This window comes from Ambystoma mexicanum, chromosome 3p, assembly GCF_040938575.1.
Source record: "Ambystoma mexicanum isolate Mex_15411 chromosome 3p, UKY_AmexF1_1, whole genome shotgun sequence".
Lineage (NCBI taxonomy): Eukaryota > Metazoa > Chordata > Amphibia > Caudata > Ambystomatidae > Ambystoma > Ambystoma mexicanum.
The window spans coordinates 1,079,334,295-1,079,355,552 of NC_090925.1; the positions used below are offsets into that span (position 1 = coordinate 1,079,334,295).

Consider the following 21,258-nt stretch of genomic DNA (forward strand, 5'->3'; position numbering starts at 1 on the left):
CTGTTCCCGCCACAACTTCAGGGGAGACCTGTGCTTTGATCAGATGAGCTCAATTAAGCAGAGAGACCATTTGATCCACAACAGACAGGAAGATGGGTGGGACTTAGTATGTCATATTTTCACCCCTTTACCTTTCCTGTTGCAAAGCACTCTGGTTATGACTTTATGCATAACAGAAGATTGTTGATGGGGACCTAGCATTGGTTCATTAAGGTAGGCTTAGCCTGCACCAATCACTGGCTCCCATTTGGCTTTAAAGGAAGGCTGAGACGCTCTCTTAGCAGATCATCTGAAGACATTGCAAGGAGTAGCAAGAATAACTAATTGTGACCCTGGCTGAAGGTACAGGCTGCCCTACATCTTCCACCAGTGAAGGAAGGCCAGGAAATCCAAGTGGGAAGCAAGATCCCTCCCCTAAACATCTCCCAGGGAACAGAGGGAGATACTGAATCCAGAGGATACTTCAGCAGCTCCAGAACCAGTACCCAGCCAGCACACAGTTTGCCCTGCTAGGCTCTGCAAGCAAGCTTCCTAGGTGGGAAGTGCTAGAGAGTCTCTGAACCAAACCAAGGACAAGGCTGTTGCCTGCAACATTCTCCTCAGCTTTGGGCCGTCCGCCTTAAAGGATGACACAAGCCCAGCGAAGAAGCTCGGATGACTGCACCAACAAGCATCAACCAGCGTCCACTTTTAAGGACATTTTCGGAGCAGTCGAACTCATTGAGCAGCAACCGGCTGCACCGCTGACTGTTGTCATGCCGCAGTCATTCACGACGTCTGCAACGCCTCGACCACTGCTTAAGACCTGCCAACCAGCACTGAGACCATGATTCCTGATCCTGAGATGCTTTGTAGGCCGGCCTGCCGCCGTCCATCCAGCCTCACTCGCCGAACGGCCTGCCGCCTTAAACCCGCAGCTGTCTCATCTTGTACTCTCTCGCAGTAGCTGCAAAGCGCCCTGAAACTGACTTGAGGCTGTCGAGCACCAAGAACTTCTACAAGCACATGGTACATTGTGGTTCTGTCCCCCTGGTCCTTCCCCAAAGGCTCCTAGTGACATTTTACGACCCATTGCTCCCTTTGTGCTGAAACCAAGTATCCTTGAACTATTGAGATACTTTACCAACTACCCTCCTGTCAGTATCCAGAGTGCATCCCTTATCCTTCTTGAAACTGTCTGTTCTCTGCATTCCTGTACATGGTGGGTTGTATTTTGTAGTGTGCTAGAACTGTCTGTTGAATAATATTAAAGTTTTAATACAACTGTGACAGGGCAGTCCCTTTGATCATTGTGTACTAGTTGTATTTTCGCTGTGTTGCAACTAACCAACGATCCACGACCTTGCAGAGATAAGCCTGCTGTTCCGTCCACGTTACCAAAATTGGACAAGCAGGTTTATAATTGACTTGTGTTTCCAATCTGTTTTCATCCCTTCTGGTGTACTAGAGGTGTGGGGCTGATTGATGGTTTAGAAACCGATATTCATCCCTGGACCACTGGTGCCCCAGAAGTTGATTCGTCACACACGCCTTCTGAAAGTTCATAGGTTATGACATGACAGCATTACTCTCACGGCAAATAAAGATTCGATGATCACACAAAATCATGATCAGCAGCAGGAGGTCGTGTTAATGGCAAATATGCACTGAACAAATATACCGGGGAATAACCTAACAATGGCATTACATGATATATCTTGACAGGAGATGTTATGCTGTTTAAGGATTTAACATGACATGCCATTTCATGACATATGACATGCCCATAAATATTCCCAGAGGACCTATTGTGCCCATGACATATCTTGAAATATTATGACCTGTCACGGTATATCATGCCATTACCTATTATGGCCTGGCATAGTATGACATACTATGCCGTGATATAGTATGACTTAGCTGGTAATGACTTATCATGATATGTCATCTGCAATCTGGAAGCATGCCGGGGTTTTCCGAAGCCTGCATCTGTGACTGCTTTTAAGGAAGGCATGAATCGCTGCTGTTTGTAGAGCCGGCGCAATGGCTGCATTGCGCTGCGCTCGGCACTGACAATATCAAAGGATTTTTTCCAGATGCTTGGGCTGGTGGCTGGTGCAAAGACCACTTTGGCTCTGGTGTTCTCTTGAGTTACAGCGCTGGTGCAAATGGCACTGCACGATGGATTAAGACTCAGCGCGCTTGGTGACAGCAGTGTGTGCTCTTTGCGCCAGGATGAGGATGAGATGGTACTGCTGCAGTGCCCCACCCAGGGGTGTGTAATGGCTTCACTGGCACTGCCTCCAGCTCAAATCGGATCACTGCTCCAGCTCCTAAGAGGGTGGAGAGCGATAGGATATGGAATGTACATGGGACATAAAGACGTTCCGAAAAGCAGGTCTTGTTGGAGGTGTCCCCTGTTCCCCCCATAACCCCCTCACCCGCCCCATGACCCCAGACAGTGTCAAGTCATAATATCGTTGGAATAAAGACTGTTTTAGATATGTTTATTCCTTCTTGGACCCTCAGCACGTCAGTACGTTCCCCAAATATTCGCGGACTGAGTTGGATTTGTAAATGAACACAGACCTACAATATGTGTCAAGTGCTTTTTGTCATTAGGAAATAAATACTGTTTCAAAAATGTGGTTAATTTCAGCAGTATTATCACATAAAACCACTCGGGCATGTCTGCTTGCAAACTGACTGTGCCGGCTGTGTCTGGAAGTTCGGCCCTTGCCAGCCGGCCAGCCAGAGTCAGACGCCGCCTGCGGGCAGAGTGTCTACTGTGGGTTGTGCGCCCCTAGAATCTGCCTCACTGCCCGTCCAGATCCCCTACAACACCATGAGGCACATTGGCATCTCTTCTTTCCGACATCGAAAGCCAATTGCAAAAATCTAATATGGCAGGGCCAGGCAACGATTCAGGGTTCTCCAACCCCAGGTCTCGAGGGCCGGAATCATGTCGGGTTTTCAGGATTCCCCTAAGTAATGAGGACATTTACATACAATGATTCTACACGTATACACATTTTTCCACATGAATATTAATGAGGGATATCGTGAAAACCTGTCAGTATCCTGGCCCTCAATGCCTGGATTTGGACAACCCTGCTAGGTGAACATAATGGAACATCTCTAATATAGGTACGTTTGTCACAAGGTAAACTATAAGCCATGAGAAGAGTGTCTATAGTATCAATCTGTCATGATGTGCCAACTGGCCATGACGGAAACCAGCACTGACCTGCTAAGCGGGCATGTGGTAACTTGATAACTGGGCATAATGTAAACTGGTAAAGTTGGATTTCTGGAAACTAGCAGTAATGTGCCAACGGGGCGCAATCTAAACTGGCAATGAGGTACTTCCTATGTTGAAGTATACAGTCCAGGAGGAAAGCTCACAAGATGAGCACTACCTGGTCCCCCCCAGCACTTCTTAAGTTTGAATCACGAAACAGGGCTGGCTCTGCACGGGTGATATACATTGAGTACCATAAAATAGGGTAATAACATCACCTTTTATATTACAGCAGCCTGGCGTGAAGCACTGTATACGAACATGCATTATTATTCATCCCAATCTGTTTTGATTTAAGTGGCATTGCCACTTTGAGATGTGTTGTAGTGCTTGCAACAAATGCTGCAAATGTGTTTTTACTTAAAGTTCTCTGCAATATTGTGCAGTATTCAAATGTCTTTGTCTTCTCACTTCATGGGAACAGAGAATGCGGTTTTTCATGATTAAACCTGCTGTGAAATAAACATCTTCCTATCGATAATTTGCCCGTATGCGCGCGCCTCATTGCAATCAGATTCCAGTCTTTACTGAGCCCTCTAGGGAACCCCAGCTCTCCCGGACAATCCATTTTTAACATTTTCCATTTCTGTGGATATTTTTCTCCCTGCAGAGCAAAAACCAGCCGCACCGTAGAGGTGAATACAATGTTTACAGCACTTTCCAGAGCCACGAGCCCGAGTTTGATTACCTGAAGAGCCTCGAGATCGAAGAGAAGATCAATAAAATCCGCTGGCTCCCTCAGCAGAACGCGGCCTACTTCCTCCTGTCGACCAATGGTAAGAGCGCGCATGCGCATTCACTCACTGCCATCATCCAGGGCCAGTATGCGTTCTGCTGTTTGTGTTTATTGTTATTAACCTTTTCTATAGCGGGTGACACACTGGGCTGCAACGTTGCGCTGCATTCATACGTGCCATGTTTACACAGTTTAAAACTGTTCATTGTATTAACTTAAAAGAGATTAAAAGGAGAGCCATTCCCGTCAGGTTCCCAACCCATGTTTAGCATGTACCACTCCTGTATTTGAAACAGGCGCGCAACCAGGGCTTTAAGTGGGGTAAGAAATCGAGGGGGGAAGGGCTCGTTTGGGGGCGTGGCTTGTTGGATGGGCGTGGTCTAAAAAAGTATGCACACCGTAAGGTATGCACACAAATATATATAAATGTTATATGCAGTGCTTTAAGTGGGGTAAGAAATTGAGGGGGGGTCCTCGTTTGGGGGCGTGGCTTTCATTGTGGGCGTGGCCTAAAAGTGCACAAATCATAGTAAGGTGCGCAAACAAATATATAAATGTATGTGAGCATTTATATGTTTGTATGCGTACTACTATGGTGTGTGTACTTTTCAAACCATATTTTATAAACATAGCAATGTTACATATTTCTATGTGTATAAAAGGTGGCTTGAAAAGTGCACAAACCATAGTATTTTACGCACACTTGTGTGCTTACCTTACTATGGTTTGTGTACTTTTCAAGCCACCTTTTATAAACATAGATATTTGTAATATGTTTCTAAAAGATGGCTTGACACGTAAACAATTCAAGGCATCTTTTATAAAGCGTTGATGACGGACAAAACAAACCGCAAGGTGGCTTTGTCCATCGACAAAGCTTTATAAAGGATGCCTTGAATTGTGCACGTTTCGAGCCGTCTTTTATGAACGTAGAAATATTTCTACCTTTATAAAAGATGGCTTGAAACGTACACTGTTCAAGGCATCTTTTATAAAGCTTTGCCGACGGAGAAAGGCACCTCGGGCTCTGTGATCTATCTGCTCAGAGCACATAGATCACTGAGCCCGAGGCGTCTTTCACCCTCTGCAAACCCGCGGGCTCCGTGATCTAATCTGCATATTAGATCACGGAGCCCGCGGGGGTCAGTGACCTGGGGAGGGAAAACAAAGGGACAGTAACTTCCTCTGATGACCCTGATGAGGGGTCATCAAAGGGAGTTCAAAGGGAGTTACACTAACTGACAGAAGTGCCGCCAGCCTCAGCGTCGCTGTGGCTGGCTGGCACTTCTGTCAGCTTGGCCGACATAATGACGGGCGCATCTCCCGTCGCGGCTGCGGCCGCGGCGGGATAATGCATCCCGCCAATGTTGTGTGGGACGGGGGCGGCTCAGCCCCACTTTCTGGAGACTGCCGGGGCCCAGCCCCGGCAGGCCCCGGCCCACTTTAAGCACTGGTTATATGTTAACGTGCGCACCTTACTATGGTTTGTGGACTATACAAGCCACCTTTTCTAAACCGAAATATGTAACATATTTCTATGTTTATAAAAGATGGCTTGCAAAGTACACAAACCATAGTAAGGTATGCACACAAATATATAACATTTATATATATTTGTGTGCATACCTTACCGTTTGCGTACTTTTCAAGCCATCTTTTAAGAAACATTTCTATGTTTATAAAAGATGGCTTGAAAAGTGCACCATTCAAGCCATCTTTTATAAAGCTTTCACGAAGGACAAAGCCAGAGGCGTTTTTGTTAGTCGGCCAAGCATTATAAATGGCTTGAATTATGTACTTTCAAGCCATCTTTTATAAACCTCGAATTATGTTGGGGAGTCCCCAGGTTCCGAGGGTTAAAGACTCCTCAGCGACCTGGAGAGGGGCCGCGCAAGGGGTCACCAGAGGAATTTACAGTGATTGACAGAAGTGCCAGCCAGCCACAGCGTTGCCGTGACTGGCTGGCACTTCTGTCAGCTTGCAGCAGGATAGTGTGTCCCGCCAATGTTGCGGTGGGACGGGCCCCGGTACAGCCCCACTTTTTGGAGACTGCCCACTTAAAGCACTGTGCGCAACCCACCCAGCTAAGAGGGGAATGAGCATGGGAGTCTTAGCTTCTCCACACACTCGCCCTATTTATGCCCAATCTGCTTCCAGGCTCGCAGGGTGCTAGAAGAGAATGTTTGGGGCCCCATTCGGTGTGTCATAAGGCTTTTTACATGTTCTGGCCATCTGGCAGGATGATCCATAGGCAGGGAGCCATGACTGCGGAACACCCGACTTAGAGACTCTGACTGTAGGGGTTTTGTTTGGCAGTGGTGTTTGATTTTTTTTCTTTGAGGTAAGTGGGGGATGTTTTGTCCAGGTATTTGAGTGTGTGGCACAGGATTCTGAAGCAGATCCGGGCCTGCACAGGGAGCCAGCAGATGTTTCTGAGGTGTCTGGCGACCGATTCACATTTTCTCATTCTGAAGATGAGTCTGTCCGCAGAGTTTGGGACTTTTTGTAGTCTTAGGGCCTGATTTACAGAAGCGTTGCATAATGCCACGTTCACATTGGCAATCTCTCTGTGAATCAGGCCCGTAGGCCCCGATTCATAGAATATTTTGCACGGTTCAAAGTAACTTTGCACTGCTGAAAAGTGACTTTTCACTACCGACACAAACCCTGAATCATGGAACTGTGCAAAGTGCATTTTTGCAGTGCAAAGTAATTTTGTACTGCAAAAATGACTTTATACTGACTTTGCACTCCATAAATACACTTTGCACAGTTCCATGAATCAGGGTTTGTGCCGGCCGTGCAAAGTCACTTTTCAGCAGTGCAAAGTCACTTTGAACCATGTAAAAAATTCCATTAGTCAGCCCATAGTATTTTGTTGCATTGAGGGCCCATACGGGGCAAAGCAGTAGTCCAGCAAGAAGTTGACTATAGTACCTGCTGCAGTTGAGTGCTTTTCCTGTGTGAAAAAGGTAAAGATATATCTTAGCAATTTAATTTAAGATAAGGCTGCTTGAACTTCCATGTCAACCTGTCTGTTCTTGCTAAGGTCCATATCCTAGAGGAATCACAGTTTGTATATCTTAAACTTGATAGATATGAGTTCTGTGAAGAAGTGTACAGAGTGGTCAATTTTTAGTTTTAGCTATTAGGTGGCGCTTAAAAGCCGAATCCCTGCATTAGAGTACAGATAGGGAGAAATGTTGTATGAGGAGGGACACAAAGCTTGTAGGTGTTGTTGGGCTATTTACCCACCTATTGACTGTCCATGGCCAAGCTAATACCTATAGTCATTCCCACCCACTTCCAGCCCCTCCCCGCCCCACAAAACATATCCTTCTGGTGTAATAAAAATGTCTCAACCAGGTCTACCTTCAACCACTCAATGTACAAGCACTATGCGTGCCCTTCCCTGAAGTTCTAATAAGAACAAGCATTGGCAAAGCCAACAGTTTGGCATGTGTATAAGTATCAGGAATTTTCCAGGCACTGCTATTATATGCCCAGGTACTGACACCATTTTGCGGCTGCTACCATCTATGACCAGTTCATATCATCATAGTAGTGTCTGGCAAATGCCTTTCCCATGCCTACAGAAAAGTGAAAACTGTTGCATTGCCATTGCTTGTTTTAGTAGGCCGGGTGCCCAAACGACAAGGACTAGGACATGCATTGGGATTCAGGCTCTTTTTCCCCATCCAATACTGCATGGTCTCCACTCCTTTTGTTGCTTCTTGAACTGGTTGTTGCCTGTGAACTACAGGGATATGTTTGTGTCACCTGCATATGGGTGGAATTGTAGTTTGTGGCTGTGTGGAAGTCTGGACTGGTTTTTGACATAGAAGTGAAAAGAAGTAATGAAAGGAGCGATCCTTGGGGGACTCCACATTCCACCTAAACTGGCTGCGAGGAAAGGTCTAGTAATCTAGCCTTCTGTGCCGGTGGATAAGGGTGTCTATCTACCTCCTCCTTGCTGCTGCAGAGGAGGAGGAGTGTGAGATAGACTCGGAAGTGACAGGCAGAGGAAACCTTTTGTGCTCTTCGTAAACAAACTAAAATCAAAAAGGTAACAGCACCACTGGCATGATGCTGATCATGCTGGGTCCTTCAAAGTGTGCCGGCCTAACGGCCAATCAAGCAGGCCATGTTTGAGTAAGTAGTCTATTTATTTTTTATTGTAGTAGTTTACCACCTCTGATAAGTGGATTATGTTATCAAGATTGTACTTCCCAAATAACTATCCACAATGTTCCCCTTCCTTGCATTTGACATTGTACTGCAAGAGCAGTTCAAATGCATTCTCAATCTTTTACCCTTTGCATTTCCCAAAGGTTACTGGTATTGTCCTCCAAAGTAAATTATGCAGAAATCATTAAACGTTGGTGTAAATCTAAAAATAGGATGTGTGGGGATGCAGTCTACTGCCAAAATTGAAAACTAAGAACCTGGGCTCAAATACCGGCTTACTCATTTGGCCAAATGGTTTGATCCTGGGCAAATCACTTCACTCCAAAGTGCATAATTTTCTGCAACAATGAGTACCTACCATACATGATTCTGTTAGATGTGTGCCCTATAAAAAGCATTAACCATGCAAGGTTTAAAGGTCTACCCTGTTGCTCCCTATATAATAATGATGAACATATGTGCAGTGAGTTTGAGCGTTAGGGAGTCCATTTTGTTGGTTTTGGGCCAATTGAATGGTGGAGCACCAATCCTTGTCTGCATTATTCAAGGGGATTGTTAGGCACTGGGTTTTCCAGCTGTTTTAGAATGGCAAAGAGATCTTTGGTGTTTGAGCTGGCTCAACCTATCCTGCGAGGGGGGCAACCCGTCATGGGAGGAGTTTGGCCCCTTAACCTGGTTATCGCAGCCATGATGTTCAGCGTTGTGGTGTTTCCGAAGGTCGCTGCGTTATCCGCTTGGCTTCAAACAAAGGCCATATTGTCTTCAGCACTCACATTGCAAGGACAAAAAGAATGGGAATGAACTCAATCACGTCAAACATCAAAAGAGGAGGCATCACACATGTATGCAACAAATTTTGGAAGAAAAAATGAGAACAGCTGTTTATAACCTCCTTTCAAATAAAAATAAAGTAACAATTCCAAGGTCATGCGTCTTGCGGGCGGCCCTGGGAAAGGAGCCGCGTCCCGCTATGACTTATGGCGTAGAATATTCACATTGATTGATTTTTCCATCACCTCCTATCATTATGTTTGCCAACCATTTAAAAGTCATTTGATCTTCTTCGTCTTCCGTATGAATGGCGCGCGCTCTTCAGGCTATCGCTTACTGTCAAAAGTGTGCTCGTCTTTATGGGCGCCCACCCCGAAACGTGCAGCAAATGTAATAACATGGAACACTTACCAAGAATCATTCGCTGCTCGGCGGGAATACGAGGTGCCCTCTGAAATTGGGTTATAATATCTCTGCTAATCAAAAACTATTTAAGATCTTAATTAGCACAGCACTACACCACACAATTCATCTATATTCCAGTTTGATGTTTTTTTCCATCTAAATGTGATCACAGGGAAAAAAAAACGTTTTTTTTATTTTTTATGGGGATGATCTATGGTGAAACTCCATGATACAAAGTAGAGTTGCGTGTGGGAGAAGGATGTCCTTTTCCAGAAAGTAATTACGCGCAGGCCGGGATGGGTCCCCTAGCCGCGTATATTATGGGCGACAGAGCCATAGATCCTCCGGGCCTGTCTCTGAATTAAATGTGGGCCCGCGCTGGGCGCTGCACTTGACAGATGTGCTCGGCCCTTGCTCATCCGAATGCTGCGGCACGGGTGGATTTAATAGCAGCGCGGTCAATCTTGCGGGGGCAGGGTGGGCGCGGGATGCACTTGCCTCTTAGCTGCAGTAGGGGAGCTTAGGAAGAACAGTGGGGGAGGGAGCTCCTTTTAGACCCTGCCCCCCCCTCCACAGCCCTCTCGGCTGCATGCAAAGTAGTGAAATGGTATTGACTAGTGCCCCATGAGGATGCAATCGCCCGCTCTTGCATCAATCATGACCTTCCACTGCTCAGTGGTGTGCCCATGCACTGATGGCGCGAAGCAAGAGTGCAGAGTAAGAAAAGAAGAAGGCGGGACAGTGCTCCAAGAGAGGGGCTGCCACACAGCACCATCGGGAGCGTGCCCGGCATGCGTGTGTTTGACCGTTGGCAGGATGGCCTCTATAAAACGGACAGACTGGAGCATAGTCAGACGCGTGTCCGGCTCAAGTCCCAAACACGAGTAGGGCTGAGCCAGACATATCGGAGGGCAATAGCCCACCTGCGGAAGGGCACTATCGAGGGGGGCGGAAGGGGCAGCAGTCTGATCCAGCTTCACCTCCAATCCTTGAAAGGCTGGTACTGAATTGGCCACTGCCAGACAGGAAGGTCTATGGTGGTGAGACCAGTCTGGCAGGGCCCATCTAAGCGCTAATTGGCAGTCTCTTTTTGCATCTATTTCCAGGCCCAGCCAGCTCTCTTCTTTACAGGAAGGTGTCCTAAAGCATCACGCACCATGGCAAATGGGAGGTGGGGCAGCAGCAGCGGCGGGGCAGAGCTTGCTGCTCTGCTGTGGATTCGGAGCAGGTGTAGGGCAGGGCATGAGCAGGGCCATATTCAGCCCCATCATTTCGCGGCCCAAAATCATGAAGATATTTCGTGAGAACAGTGCAGCCTAAATTGTCGCTGACAATTGGCCATCACTTGGTAGACACTTGTCTTGTCGCAGAAAAGACAAGAAACATAACTGGGTGATAGGTTGCATCCTGGCCTCAGATTGAACAAAGGAAGTTGAGATCAACAGTTTCTACCCAACGCACAATTCACATATTTGTGTGTGGGAGGAGAGGGGCTGATATTGAGTTTTTAAAAAAACAACTTGCAGCAAAACCCCCACACACAGAGACTGCAATAGGCCCACCACCACCTGCCCACCCTCTTCTGTTAGGAGCCTCCTCATTTTCAATGATCTGTATGGCAGAGCTGGGCACAGCTTTGATCATTATGATTCTGCCACCCCATCCACTCCGCCATACAAATCTAAATGCATCTCCACCAGAATAAGATGATGGTGGTGGTGGAAATGATATGATATGATATTTTATTTATAACGCGCCTATAGACAAGTGTTTCAAGGTGCGACGAGGCAAGGGAGGGAAAACAGAGGAAGACAGACAACGATCCTACTAGGCCAGGTGACACTGAGATGCATCGGTTTCCTACTCAATCTGTCAGCTTTGTGCTCCTGCTAACATCTATCCTATTCCATAAGAACATATGTAACCGCCTCCCGCCACGCAATACATGTCTGAGGCCTTTACAGTTGTTTGCATTTTGTAGTGCAAACAATGAAATCAGCATGGAGGGCAGTTCACGCGTGTAAGTCTACACATTTGCAGTCCCCTCCATGCTAATTAGAGAAGATAAAAAAGGAGCCTCACAGCATTTTTGTTTCCTTGTGGCCTTGAGTTGTCTGTACTCTTCTGGCTACGGCTGATGGGAGTTGTAGTGCAAACCCCCAGGGGAGCCGAAGGTTGCAGAGATGTAATTTCCTGTTTATGACAACACTTCACCTTTGTTGCATCACTGAATTGACAGCCATTCAGGATCGTGGGGTTCTTTTCTTATTTGTGAAATACATTTTAAAAAAGGGGTCAGTTCACAAGAAATTACCATGTGTAACTTTCACTTACCCATGACTTATACCCAAGTGTTTCTACTGCATCTGTTTGCTCTACCCCTTCTCGGCTACTAGGCCTCCTGGGAAGTTTCTGCTTGTGCCGTGCAGTCTCTCCTCTATCCTCCATCCATCTCTCTCTGCCACCCCTATGGCACTCACTGTCTCACCTATCTATTCTAGCCATGGCAGACACCTACGTCAGCACAACTTTCAGACTGATTGTCACTGATGTCCTCTTTTCTTTCCCCTCTCCAGACCCCCCATCCAATCTCTACTCTCTCTCTCCTTCCCTATCCTCACCCATAAACGGTGGCACTAGATGGGAAGTACTCTTGCCAGGCTTATCATCATCCAGGGATATCATTAATGTCTATCGTAATGGCACCATCATGGCTCAGGGTCCTCAATCAAACCTCCTCCTCTTTGACCGACGCCTGCTGTCCCTCATCAACGTCCTGCAAATCCTTCCTCCTCTTTTCCTGTCTGTCCCTCTTCCCCTCCTCCGACTGGTGTACCATGCCCCTGTACCCCTCCTCGGAAAACCTTTAAAAGCAGAGACCTGCTTCATCTAGCCAAGCCTAATGCTCGCTCTGCTATCAAACACTCTGCCGACATCTGCCTCCTCCTTGAAGAATTTGACCTCAATATCCTTGCTCTTACTGAGACATGGTTCAATGCCAGCTCAGTCACTACTTTGACTCCCTTCAACCTGATTGCTACAAGATCATCTCTAAGCATCGTCCCAACCGTTCCGACGGTGGGGTTGCCTTGATCTTCCATGAATGGATCCCTTCATCCCTTGTACCCACCCAGCCATACTCCTCCTTCAAAAGCCTGGTCTGCAAGCTGGTCATATCTCCTGCCTCCACCCTGACCGTTGCCACTATCGAGAGGCACCTGGCTCTATCACCATGTTCCTCTTTGACTGGGCTGAATTCTTCTCCTCTCTCCTGACATCCTCCTCTAAACTCCTTCTACTGGGTGACTTCTACATCCACCTTGACTCCTCCTGCACGGCATCCACTCTCTTCCATGTCCTCTGCACCTCACCCCCCCTCTCCGTTCTCGCCGCCGGTCCTACCCTTTTAGCTGGACACACTCTGGATGCCTTTATCCACACAGATCTTTCTCCCTCCCCCCACTCACCATTCCACTCTACTGGTCAGACCACTCCCTCCTCTCCTCCAACCTGGGCTCCCTCAACCTGCTGACCGAACCTCCCCCAACCCTGCCAACCTCGTTCAGACATCCGCCTGATAAAATGAGTGTCAGCTGCGGCCTTTGCATCCACCTTCATCCCACCCTCTCCTCCCACTGCTGACGCTACCTCTGACATGTCAGCTGCCGTCATCTCGCCAGCTCTAAAAATCTCAACATTCTTGCCCCAGTCATGAGGATCCACCTGAAACATGCTACCAAGCATAACACTTGGTATGACACTGATCTAGAAGACCTTAAGCGCAAATGCAGAGCTGCTGAACGGAAGTGGCAGACCACTACTGGCTCATCCTCTGACAAATTGGCCCGTCGCCTTCTCCAAAAGCAAAACAGTCTCACCCTTTGTTCCAAAAAGGAGGCCGACATCCATGCCCTTCTCACAGGAGGCTCCAAAAGCATGGCTGAACTGTTAAAAATCTGCAAGTAACTAGCCAATCCTTCTGCAGTCTCCACCTCGCCTCTTCCCTCTCAGGCCCTTTGCACTGCACTGGCCATCTACTTCACTGCAAAAACCCAGGAAATCCTGAGCACTCTTTCTTCCTCCCCTTTTCTCCCCCTCCTCCCATCTCCTTGCCACCCCTGGCCTCCCAACCTCCTTCAGCCTTTCTCTCCTCCTTCTCTCCTATCACTTTGGACAAGGTCACTAGGGTTGTCTGCTCTATGCAGGTCTCCTCCAAACAGGTCTTCCCCTGTTCTTCCAGAACTATTAAGGACAACATCTGCTCCCTTGCCCCAGAACTTGTTGATTTATGCAATCACTCTCTAGCTACTGGGTCTTTCCCCTCTTATCTCAAGCACTCTCTTGTGCGCCCCCTCCTGAAAAAGCCATATGCCGACCCCTTTTGTCCGGCTAACTACCGCCCCATCTCTATCACTCCCTTCCTTGGAAAACTCCTTTAAAAGCTGGTTTACCCCCAACTGGCCTAGCATACTGAGCTCGTTGGCTGCCTACACGACCGTTAATTTGAATTTCGAGCATCCAGAGGCTCTTCTGAACACCCATGAAGAACTGCTTGCATCTCTTGACACTAACTGTCCTGCTGTCTTCATTTTACTTGATCTTTCCTCTGCATTTGATAAGATCAACCAAGCCATCCTAATCAAACGGCTCCATGATACTGTTGATATCATGGAGCGGGCACTGGACTGGCTGACCTGCTTTCTCACTGACCGTTCCTCCCAGGTCATCCTGGGCTCTTTCTTTTGTCCTACCTCTATCTCCACCTGTGGCGGTCCCCAGGTCTCTAACCTCTCACCCTAGCTCTTCAATGTCTATCTTGCCCTGCTGCTCACCTTATCTCTAATTTCTTCCCTCGTTTCTAGTGTTATGCAGATGAGACCCAACTTTTCTTCAAATTTTCCTCATATGCCCTTCCCATCTCCTCTACCATTCCCGACTGCCTATCTGCTATCCAGTATTGGTGTGCCTCCAATGATCTCTGCCTAAATGCCAGCAAGACTAAGATTTTTCCTATTGGGACTCCCACTGCCTCCTTCCTCCCTTCACTCTTGCCACCCTCTATGGGCTCTCCCCCTTCTCCTGCATCTGAAGAAAGAAACCTGGGAGGCATCTTCGACTAGTCTCTCTCTTTCCCGCCTCATATCTTGGACCTTGCCAAGAAGACCCATTTCTACTCTCACCAGATATGAGTGCCACACTTTAATTTCTGCAAAAAGCTCAGTCCAATATTTTGCCATGGCTGTACGTGTGACCATTACGCATTGAAGATCAGCCCCTGATCATTGCATTACATGCAGGCATCATTACTTTTCACCAGAACAATCATGCAAGGATCTGCCAGGTAGCGAATTGTGTTGCATGGGAAGGTTTGTTTTTGTCATGTAGAATTTGGAACATGTAATGTTGTCCACTTGTAATTCATGCCAAAGTTGTTCTGACCATAAGCTACAGAACTCCTACGTCCCATCCCGCTGTCCTCATACTTGTGGGACATTCCGTCCTTCGGATGGAAAAGATGTAATGTCCCACAAGTATGGAGGAAAGGGCACTATGGATGAGGAGTACAGTAGTCACTATGGTGAGTAACTTTTTGTATATTGGCTACGTTGTTGGGAAGGGTTTATCGTAGCTTGATAGCAGTGTTGAATGGTACGTGGTTTTAGCAATGCTTATAGGAATTCTTAAGAAATCCATACGTGTGTTGATCTGGGGTTGTTTGAGTTTGCAGGGCCACATTTTTAGATACTTAAAAATTCTTTAGAAGTCAGATAAAAAAGATAAAATAAATGTTTTATGATTGGAAAGTTCTGGGTATTTTGTTGTCAAAGAGATTCCCAGTCGTCTTGATGATTCCCACGCATTTCCTAAACCGTCAGTGATATTGGCGCAAACCCCAGTGTTGTGCCAAATACATATACACATATTAAAGACAGAAACATTAATTGTGCACCGGATGTCATCCCATGTATGCAAAACAGCTTGTCGAGATTTAAGTTTGACCTTTTTAAAACAATGGGGATTGTTGAACCTAAGCAGATTGTATCTGTCTATGGAATATACTTGCTGTTTTCTTTGTTCTACGATTATGGAGATATACCCCCCAATCTGGTACCCCGCCACTTCAACAATCCCATCCCACAACCTGGGACAAGAAACAGACTGTTTTAATATGCACATTTTCATTTAATTTCATATAATAAATCTAGGAATTAAAGGTGATCCCCTAACTTATAATGCTGGTGAAGTCGCCCAGAGTTCTTCAAATGCATACAGGCAGTTATTCACAAAATGGAAAATTCAACCTGCCTGCTACTGTCTCACTAACATTTTCATTCAAAGTATAATATCCAAATTATTTTGCATAATCTCACAGACATATATACAATCAAACATTTAAATATTATTGTCGAAGATATGTTAAAATATTTAGTGCTGCATTACAATCCTCACTTGGGGCCTACTTCATGGAACTTTTAGCGTGGTGCAAAGTGACTGCACTGCCAACAAACATGTTGGACTGGGCCTAATTCACAGAGCCGTGCAAAGTGTATTTTTCCAGATAAAAGTCACTTTGGACTGAAAAAGTACTCTTTGGACCAGTGGGACAGAACCACAATATACCATGTGCTTGAGATGATCTTGATGCTCGACAGGGTCGAATCAGTTCCAGGACACTTTGCAGCTCCTGCGACAGAGTTCAAGATGGGGGACAGCTCTGGGTACCAGGCGGCAGGCAGTTCGGCAAGCGAGGCTGGACGGACGGCTGCAGGCTGGCCTACACGGCAGCTCAGGGTCAAGAATCGCTGTCTCTGTGCTGGTTGGAGGATCTGGAACGCTGGTCGAGGCATCTCAGCCGGCTTTAGTGACTGAAAGCGTGACAACAGTCAGTGGTGCAGCCATTCGCGGTTGGAGGGCTGGACTGCCTCGAAAATGTCCTTAAAAGATGGATGCTGTTTGATGCGTGTTGAGGCACTCCTCCTAGCTTCTTCGCAGGGCTTGTGTCCTCTGTTAAGACAGGCGGCCCAAAGCTGAGAAGAGTGTTTGCAGGCAACAGCCTTGTCCTTTGTTCAGAGACTCTCTGGCACTTCCCACCTAGGAAGCTTGCTGGCAGAAGACAGCAGGGCATGCTGTGTGCTGCTGGGTACCGGTTCTGGAGCTGCTGGACGGGTCATTGGAGTCTGGTATCACCCTCTGTTCCCTGGGAGATGTTTAGGGGAGGGATCTTGCTTCCCTCTTGGAAATCCTGGCCTTCCTTCACTGCAGAAGCTGTAAGGCAGACTGTACCTTCAGCCAGCGTCCAAATGAGTCCTTCTTCTTACTCCTTTCAAAGTCATCGGATGATCTGCTAAATGAGGGGCTCAGCCCTCTTTTAAAGCCAAGTGGGCCCCAGTGATTGGTGCAGGTTAGGCCTACCTTAATGAACCAATCTTGGGTCCCCACCAACAATCTTCTGTTATGTGTGAGGTCATAATCAGAGTGCTTTGCAACAGGAAAGGTAAGGGGTGACAACATGTTCTACTAAGTCTCACCCATCTTCCTGTCCGTTGTGGATCAAAGCGTCTCTCTGGTTAATTGACTCTTGATCAAAGCGTAGGTCTCCCTTGAAGTTTGTGGCGAGAACAAACTTCTGTCTCCATCAATTGACATGCGTCTTCCCTCTGGAAGGGGGTCTCTATGCAGGGGTTGCCTCCTGTAAACAGTTGTCCCAGACATGCAATGTACTTCACTTCATACAGAGGGGTGGGAGTTAGCTTCAAGTTGACACATTGCATATCAAAGAGGTGTTGAATTTCCTGTCCCCTTTTGTCAGTTCTGTGAACAAGCCCCTTTGCAGGCCTGCTTCAATTAACTCATCAGTATGCCCTGCCACTAGCAGAATTTAGACAATAGAGAGGTGGATCTATGGAGCCTTTGATATTTTAATTAGGCTGGCCATGGTCAGAGGAAGGTGTTGCCTTCCCCCTTCCTGGGATGCTTTGATGTACCCGTGGCTGTCCCATTCCAGCTAAATGTGACAGGGAGGTCTGCACCTGTAGGCTGTGTCCCCGCAGAGTACACATGACTATGTGTTTGTTGTGTGTTGAGCAGCAGAGAATGTGTCCGTATTAGTCCCACACATTTTCTGAGGTTGATCTCCCATCATTGATTTTCATTACAAAACTTCCAAAAAGCCCAGGCGAGAGCACACTCCCTGTGCAGATGGTTGAATTCCTCACTGTCATGAAAGTGCCACAACCCTGAGCCCAGAGATCTGCAAAGCTGTGCTTTACTCAGTGACCTAGTTTGGTGAGTTCACACCGAGATCGGCAGTGAGAAGGTGGAAGGTTTCTTGCCTTCCTGCACCATGACGTGCTCACATAATGAGAAACTACTTTTCAACAGGAGTGAACGCTTTAGGGCATGTGATTAATGGAGAAGGTATTCAACCAAAACCTTTTAGCAGCAGTGAACAATGCACCTACACCAAACGTTATGGACAGCCTATGGGCATTTTTAGGTTTGGCAGGGTTTTACTTGAAATTTGTGGAGAACTTTGCTTCGAAAGTGTGCTTCTACAGAAGAAACCTAAGTTCAAATGAACTGGTAAACAGCAGGAAATGTCTGACACCCAGCTTTCCAGAGGGGAGTGGGGTGACATGGTATAGAAGGTAGCTTAGTTATCACTTGGAATAAAATAGGAGCTCGGACGGAGCTATTGTTCAAACACCATATCTTTATTAGTGATGGCACAGGAAATGTGAACATTGTGATGCTGTGGCTATGCAAAGTAATCCCCAGGCTTTTAGCAGGAGGTTCCATTGCCCAGCAGCAGGTGTCCTCTTTGAGGCTGGCACGCGCAGGTTACCTGATGATGACTGAAAGGTGTACATGCAGAGGTTGCTGACTTCAATAGCAGCCGCAGCGCATAGCAAGGGTTGCAACTTGGGAGTGATGCTGACAGGCCAAAAGAGGGAAGACACCCGGGGGCTGTGATGAGCAACTGTGCACCAGGTGGCGCAAGGACGTCATTTCCAGGCGTCGCCACCCGGCCCCAGAAGCATTGGGTACAGGGGTCTCGGGCAGGGTATAATGAGTGAGAGCAGGTGGGGATCTCCCTGTCTTTTTCCCCCGCCCAAGACCAGACCAGTAGAGACGCAGAGGCAGCTTAACAATTTATATGATGTCATTCATGTATGGTCTTCTCGTATTTTGGTGATGAAAGATGATAAATGCGGCCTATGCCTTCTAAAACAATATCTGTGTGGTGTCTCGCACTGGCCCTGCCACCTGCGCCAACCATGGTATATTGGTAGGCTGGGCCTATGGGCTTTAGTTCCACCGGCCAAAGAAGCTCTTGGTGCCACAATGATGTTAGCCACTTTTGGGTGTTGATAAGTGCTGGGTTCGGTGTGGTCCCTTACAGTATGGCTGATCCTCGGTTTTGGTGATGGATGCGGGTCAGGCAGCCTGTACCCAACTGGGATGAACACAAAGCAGATGCTACACACAGTTGCAGTGCAGGTTAGAAAAAGGACCAGTGTGGGGGCCTCGTATGAGTTTGGCTTTTTAAATTCAGGCCTCAGACTGTCATTTCTAGGGATCTCACCCCTTCATCGTTGGAATCACCACAATCATTGGGTCAAGCAGAGCTTCCAGAGGCACAGGATTAAAGGCTTGGGATGTGGCCGGTCCTGCAGGGGCAAGGGAAGAGAGCACCTTGCCTTGCTCTCTAAATGGGGGTGCTGTAGTGCTGGTGCCATAACAAGACTACACTGTAAGTAGGTAGGTTGCAGATCCAGGCAGTGCCTCCTCACAACCCATCTTCAGCTCAGCATCATCCTCTGTACTTTGGAACTTGACCCCAGATATTATGAAGCAGGCCTTTAACTTTTAAGGGGTACTGGGCTGGAGAGGGAATCCAGGCCCCATTCAGGGTGCTGTATCTGGTCAAGCCTTCTTTCTCACCCTCCTCCCCAGTCAGCAGGGACAGGCACACTTTACTTTCTCAGGCATCTTCCAAGCATCGTATCAGCTGTGATTCAGGATCAATTACCATGCATTGGTCACAAACAGGTTATTTTGGGTTCAGATAACTGTAGCCTCGCTCTCTAAATCAGCAAAAGGCATGAGCTATATTGCCACAGTGTACTGGAGGGCGGAGCGACCTCTGAACGGGCCCATTGAGATTCAGAGCTCGCCCTCCGGCACCTTAAAATGAGATAGCTGCACCTTGAGGAGGATGGGGTGCAGGATTCTCTTACTCTGACACAAATCAATAAGGACAACTCAATGGTTTGGCAAAGGGAAGTCCGTTTAATGACAAGTACAAAAAACGGGGAAACAAATGGAAATCAGCAGTGTTGCGATCGCCTGTCTCGCTTCAACTTCCAAATTCTTCATGCAAACAGTAACTGTTATAGCAAATTCTCGTCATCATTGACGTGTAAAACTCAAAAGTTTGACATGCAATTCTATTGGTTAGAAAAGGTAACTTAAGTATAGGTGCTATATCTGTATATGGTAACAGAGCGTGAGGATTGGATAACTCTTATCGGGTGGGCGTCTACGCCCATCCCACTACATCACTCGTGATAGACGTCACTACACGCACAACGTCTAATTGGTTCCACAAGCTATAGGACCCTAGATTATTTGGTCCATTGTGATTGGGTGGGTTACACCCCTAGGCATAAATCTCCACTTTAATTAGCAGCATGCAGAATAGACACCCAGATGCGGAGTGCCCCAAGATTCACCCTGCCTCCCTTCCATCAATCAGTACCTTTAGGGCTATGTGTCAATTAGCTGGCTGAGGATGGCCTCGAAACTGTAGATTCTTATCAGGAAAAGTTATGGCATCCTCGGGTTCTGGGTGACATCAGACGTTGGTACCTCTTTGCCCTTGGTGGTCACGTGTCTGTTCACTGTGAATCTGCTTCATTTTCCTTCTTTTCGTGTATTTAATTCTCGCTCGGCCTCGCCATCTGCCTGGGGCCTCTTTATCACGACCTTCACTGGCTGGCTGGTATGCTCCGAAGTTTCGATTCTCCGAGGTTGCTGCTCTCCTCCCTTCCTTAGGTTGACCTCGAATTCACAGGCATGAGCTGCTTCTTACTGAGTTTCAATTCCGCTCTTTCCTTTGGCTTTGGCTGGAATATGAATCTTGGCCTTGTTAGTCCTTTGCAGCATGGGCTTAATTCTGCTTTACAAAATGGAGTCGCACTTGTATACTGTGCTTCATTGAGGTAGATATATAATTGGCGCATGCCGCTCTATTCTTCTACTAAGCATTGCAAGCAGTATCGTTCTCTTAGCTTCTTGCGTTCCAAGCCTATTTACAGGTATTTTAGTTAGTTACGTGTGTTCATTTCACTTATTGGTTATGTTTCTTTATATTAACATCTTTTCTCTTACATGTTCATTACAACATTATTCCTAGCATTTCACCCTTGTGTGTCAACTTTCGTTCGTCGTTTATATTCATGTTATCCTTTTCATTTGTCGTTTATGTGCATGTGTATGACTGTCAAGGCTCTTATGTCGTCACCACTTACCCTCCATTAGGGCTCTTTGGGTCTCTTCGGGGACAGCCTGTAAGTAGTCTTCATTTCGTGTCAGCTGCTGGTACGGTTGTCTCAGTGGGTACCGAGCTGCCCATGGCTGTCTGGTTATAGGCACTACGACAGGTATTGCATTTCTGATGGGCACTGGGCAGAGGCCTAGAATTGCTCTCTGTTGGTTTATTTGTTCCTCAAACGTCACATATCTCGGCGAATATGTTCCTGGTACCTCAGAATGTGGGGTTGGGGTGTAGGCCATGTCTGGGACCACCTCTACAACAGCATCTGTATCCCACTCATAATTACTCTTCAAGTCACCAATAGCCATGAGCCATATT

The 21,258-nt window shown here is 47.1% G+C and overlaps 1 protein-coding gene across 3 annotated transcripts in view; it reads left to right on the forward strand.

The window, feature by feature from the left end:
- PPP2R2B (protein phosphatase 2 regulatory subunit Bbeta) overlaps positions 1-21,258 on the forward strand; it is a 1,057,189-nt gene that overhangs the window by 879,384 nt on the left and 156,547 nt on the right. For all 3 annotated transcript variants that reach the window (XM_069652436.1, XM_069652437.1, XM_069652438.1), the window contains exon 3: positions 3,891-4,056. In XM_069652436.1, coding sequence (XP_069508537.1) covers positions 3,891-4,056 — 166 coding nt within the window. The remainder of the gene's footprint in view (positions 1-3,890; positions 4,057-21,258) is intronic.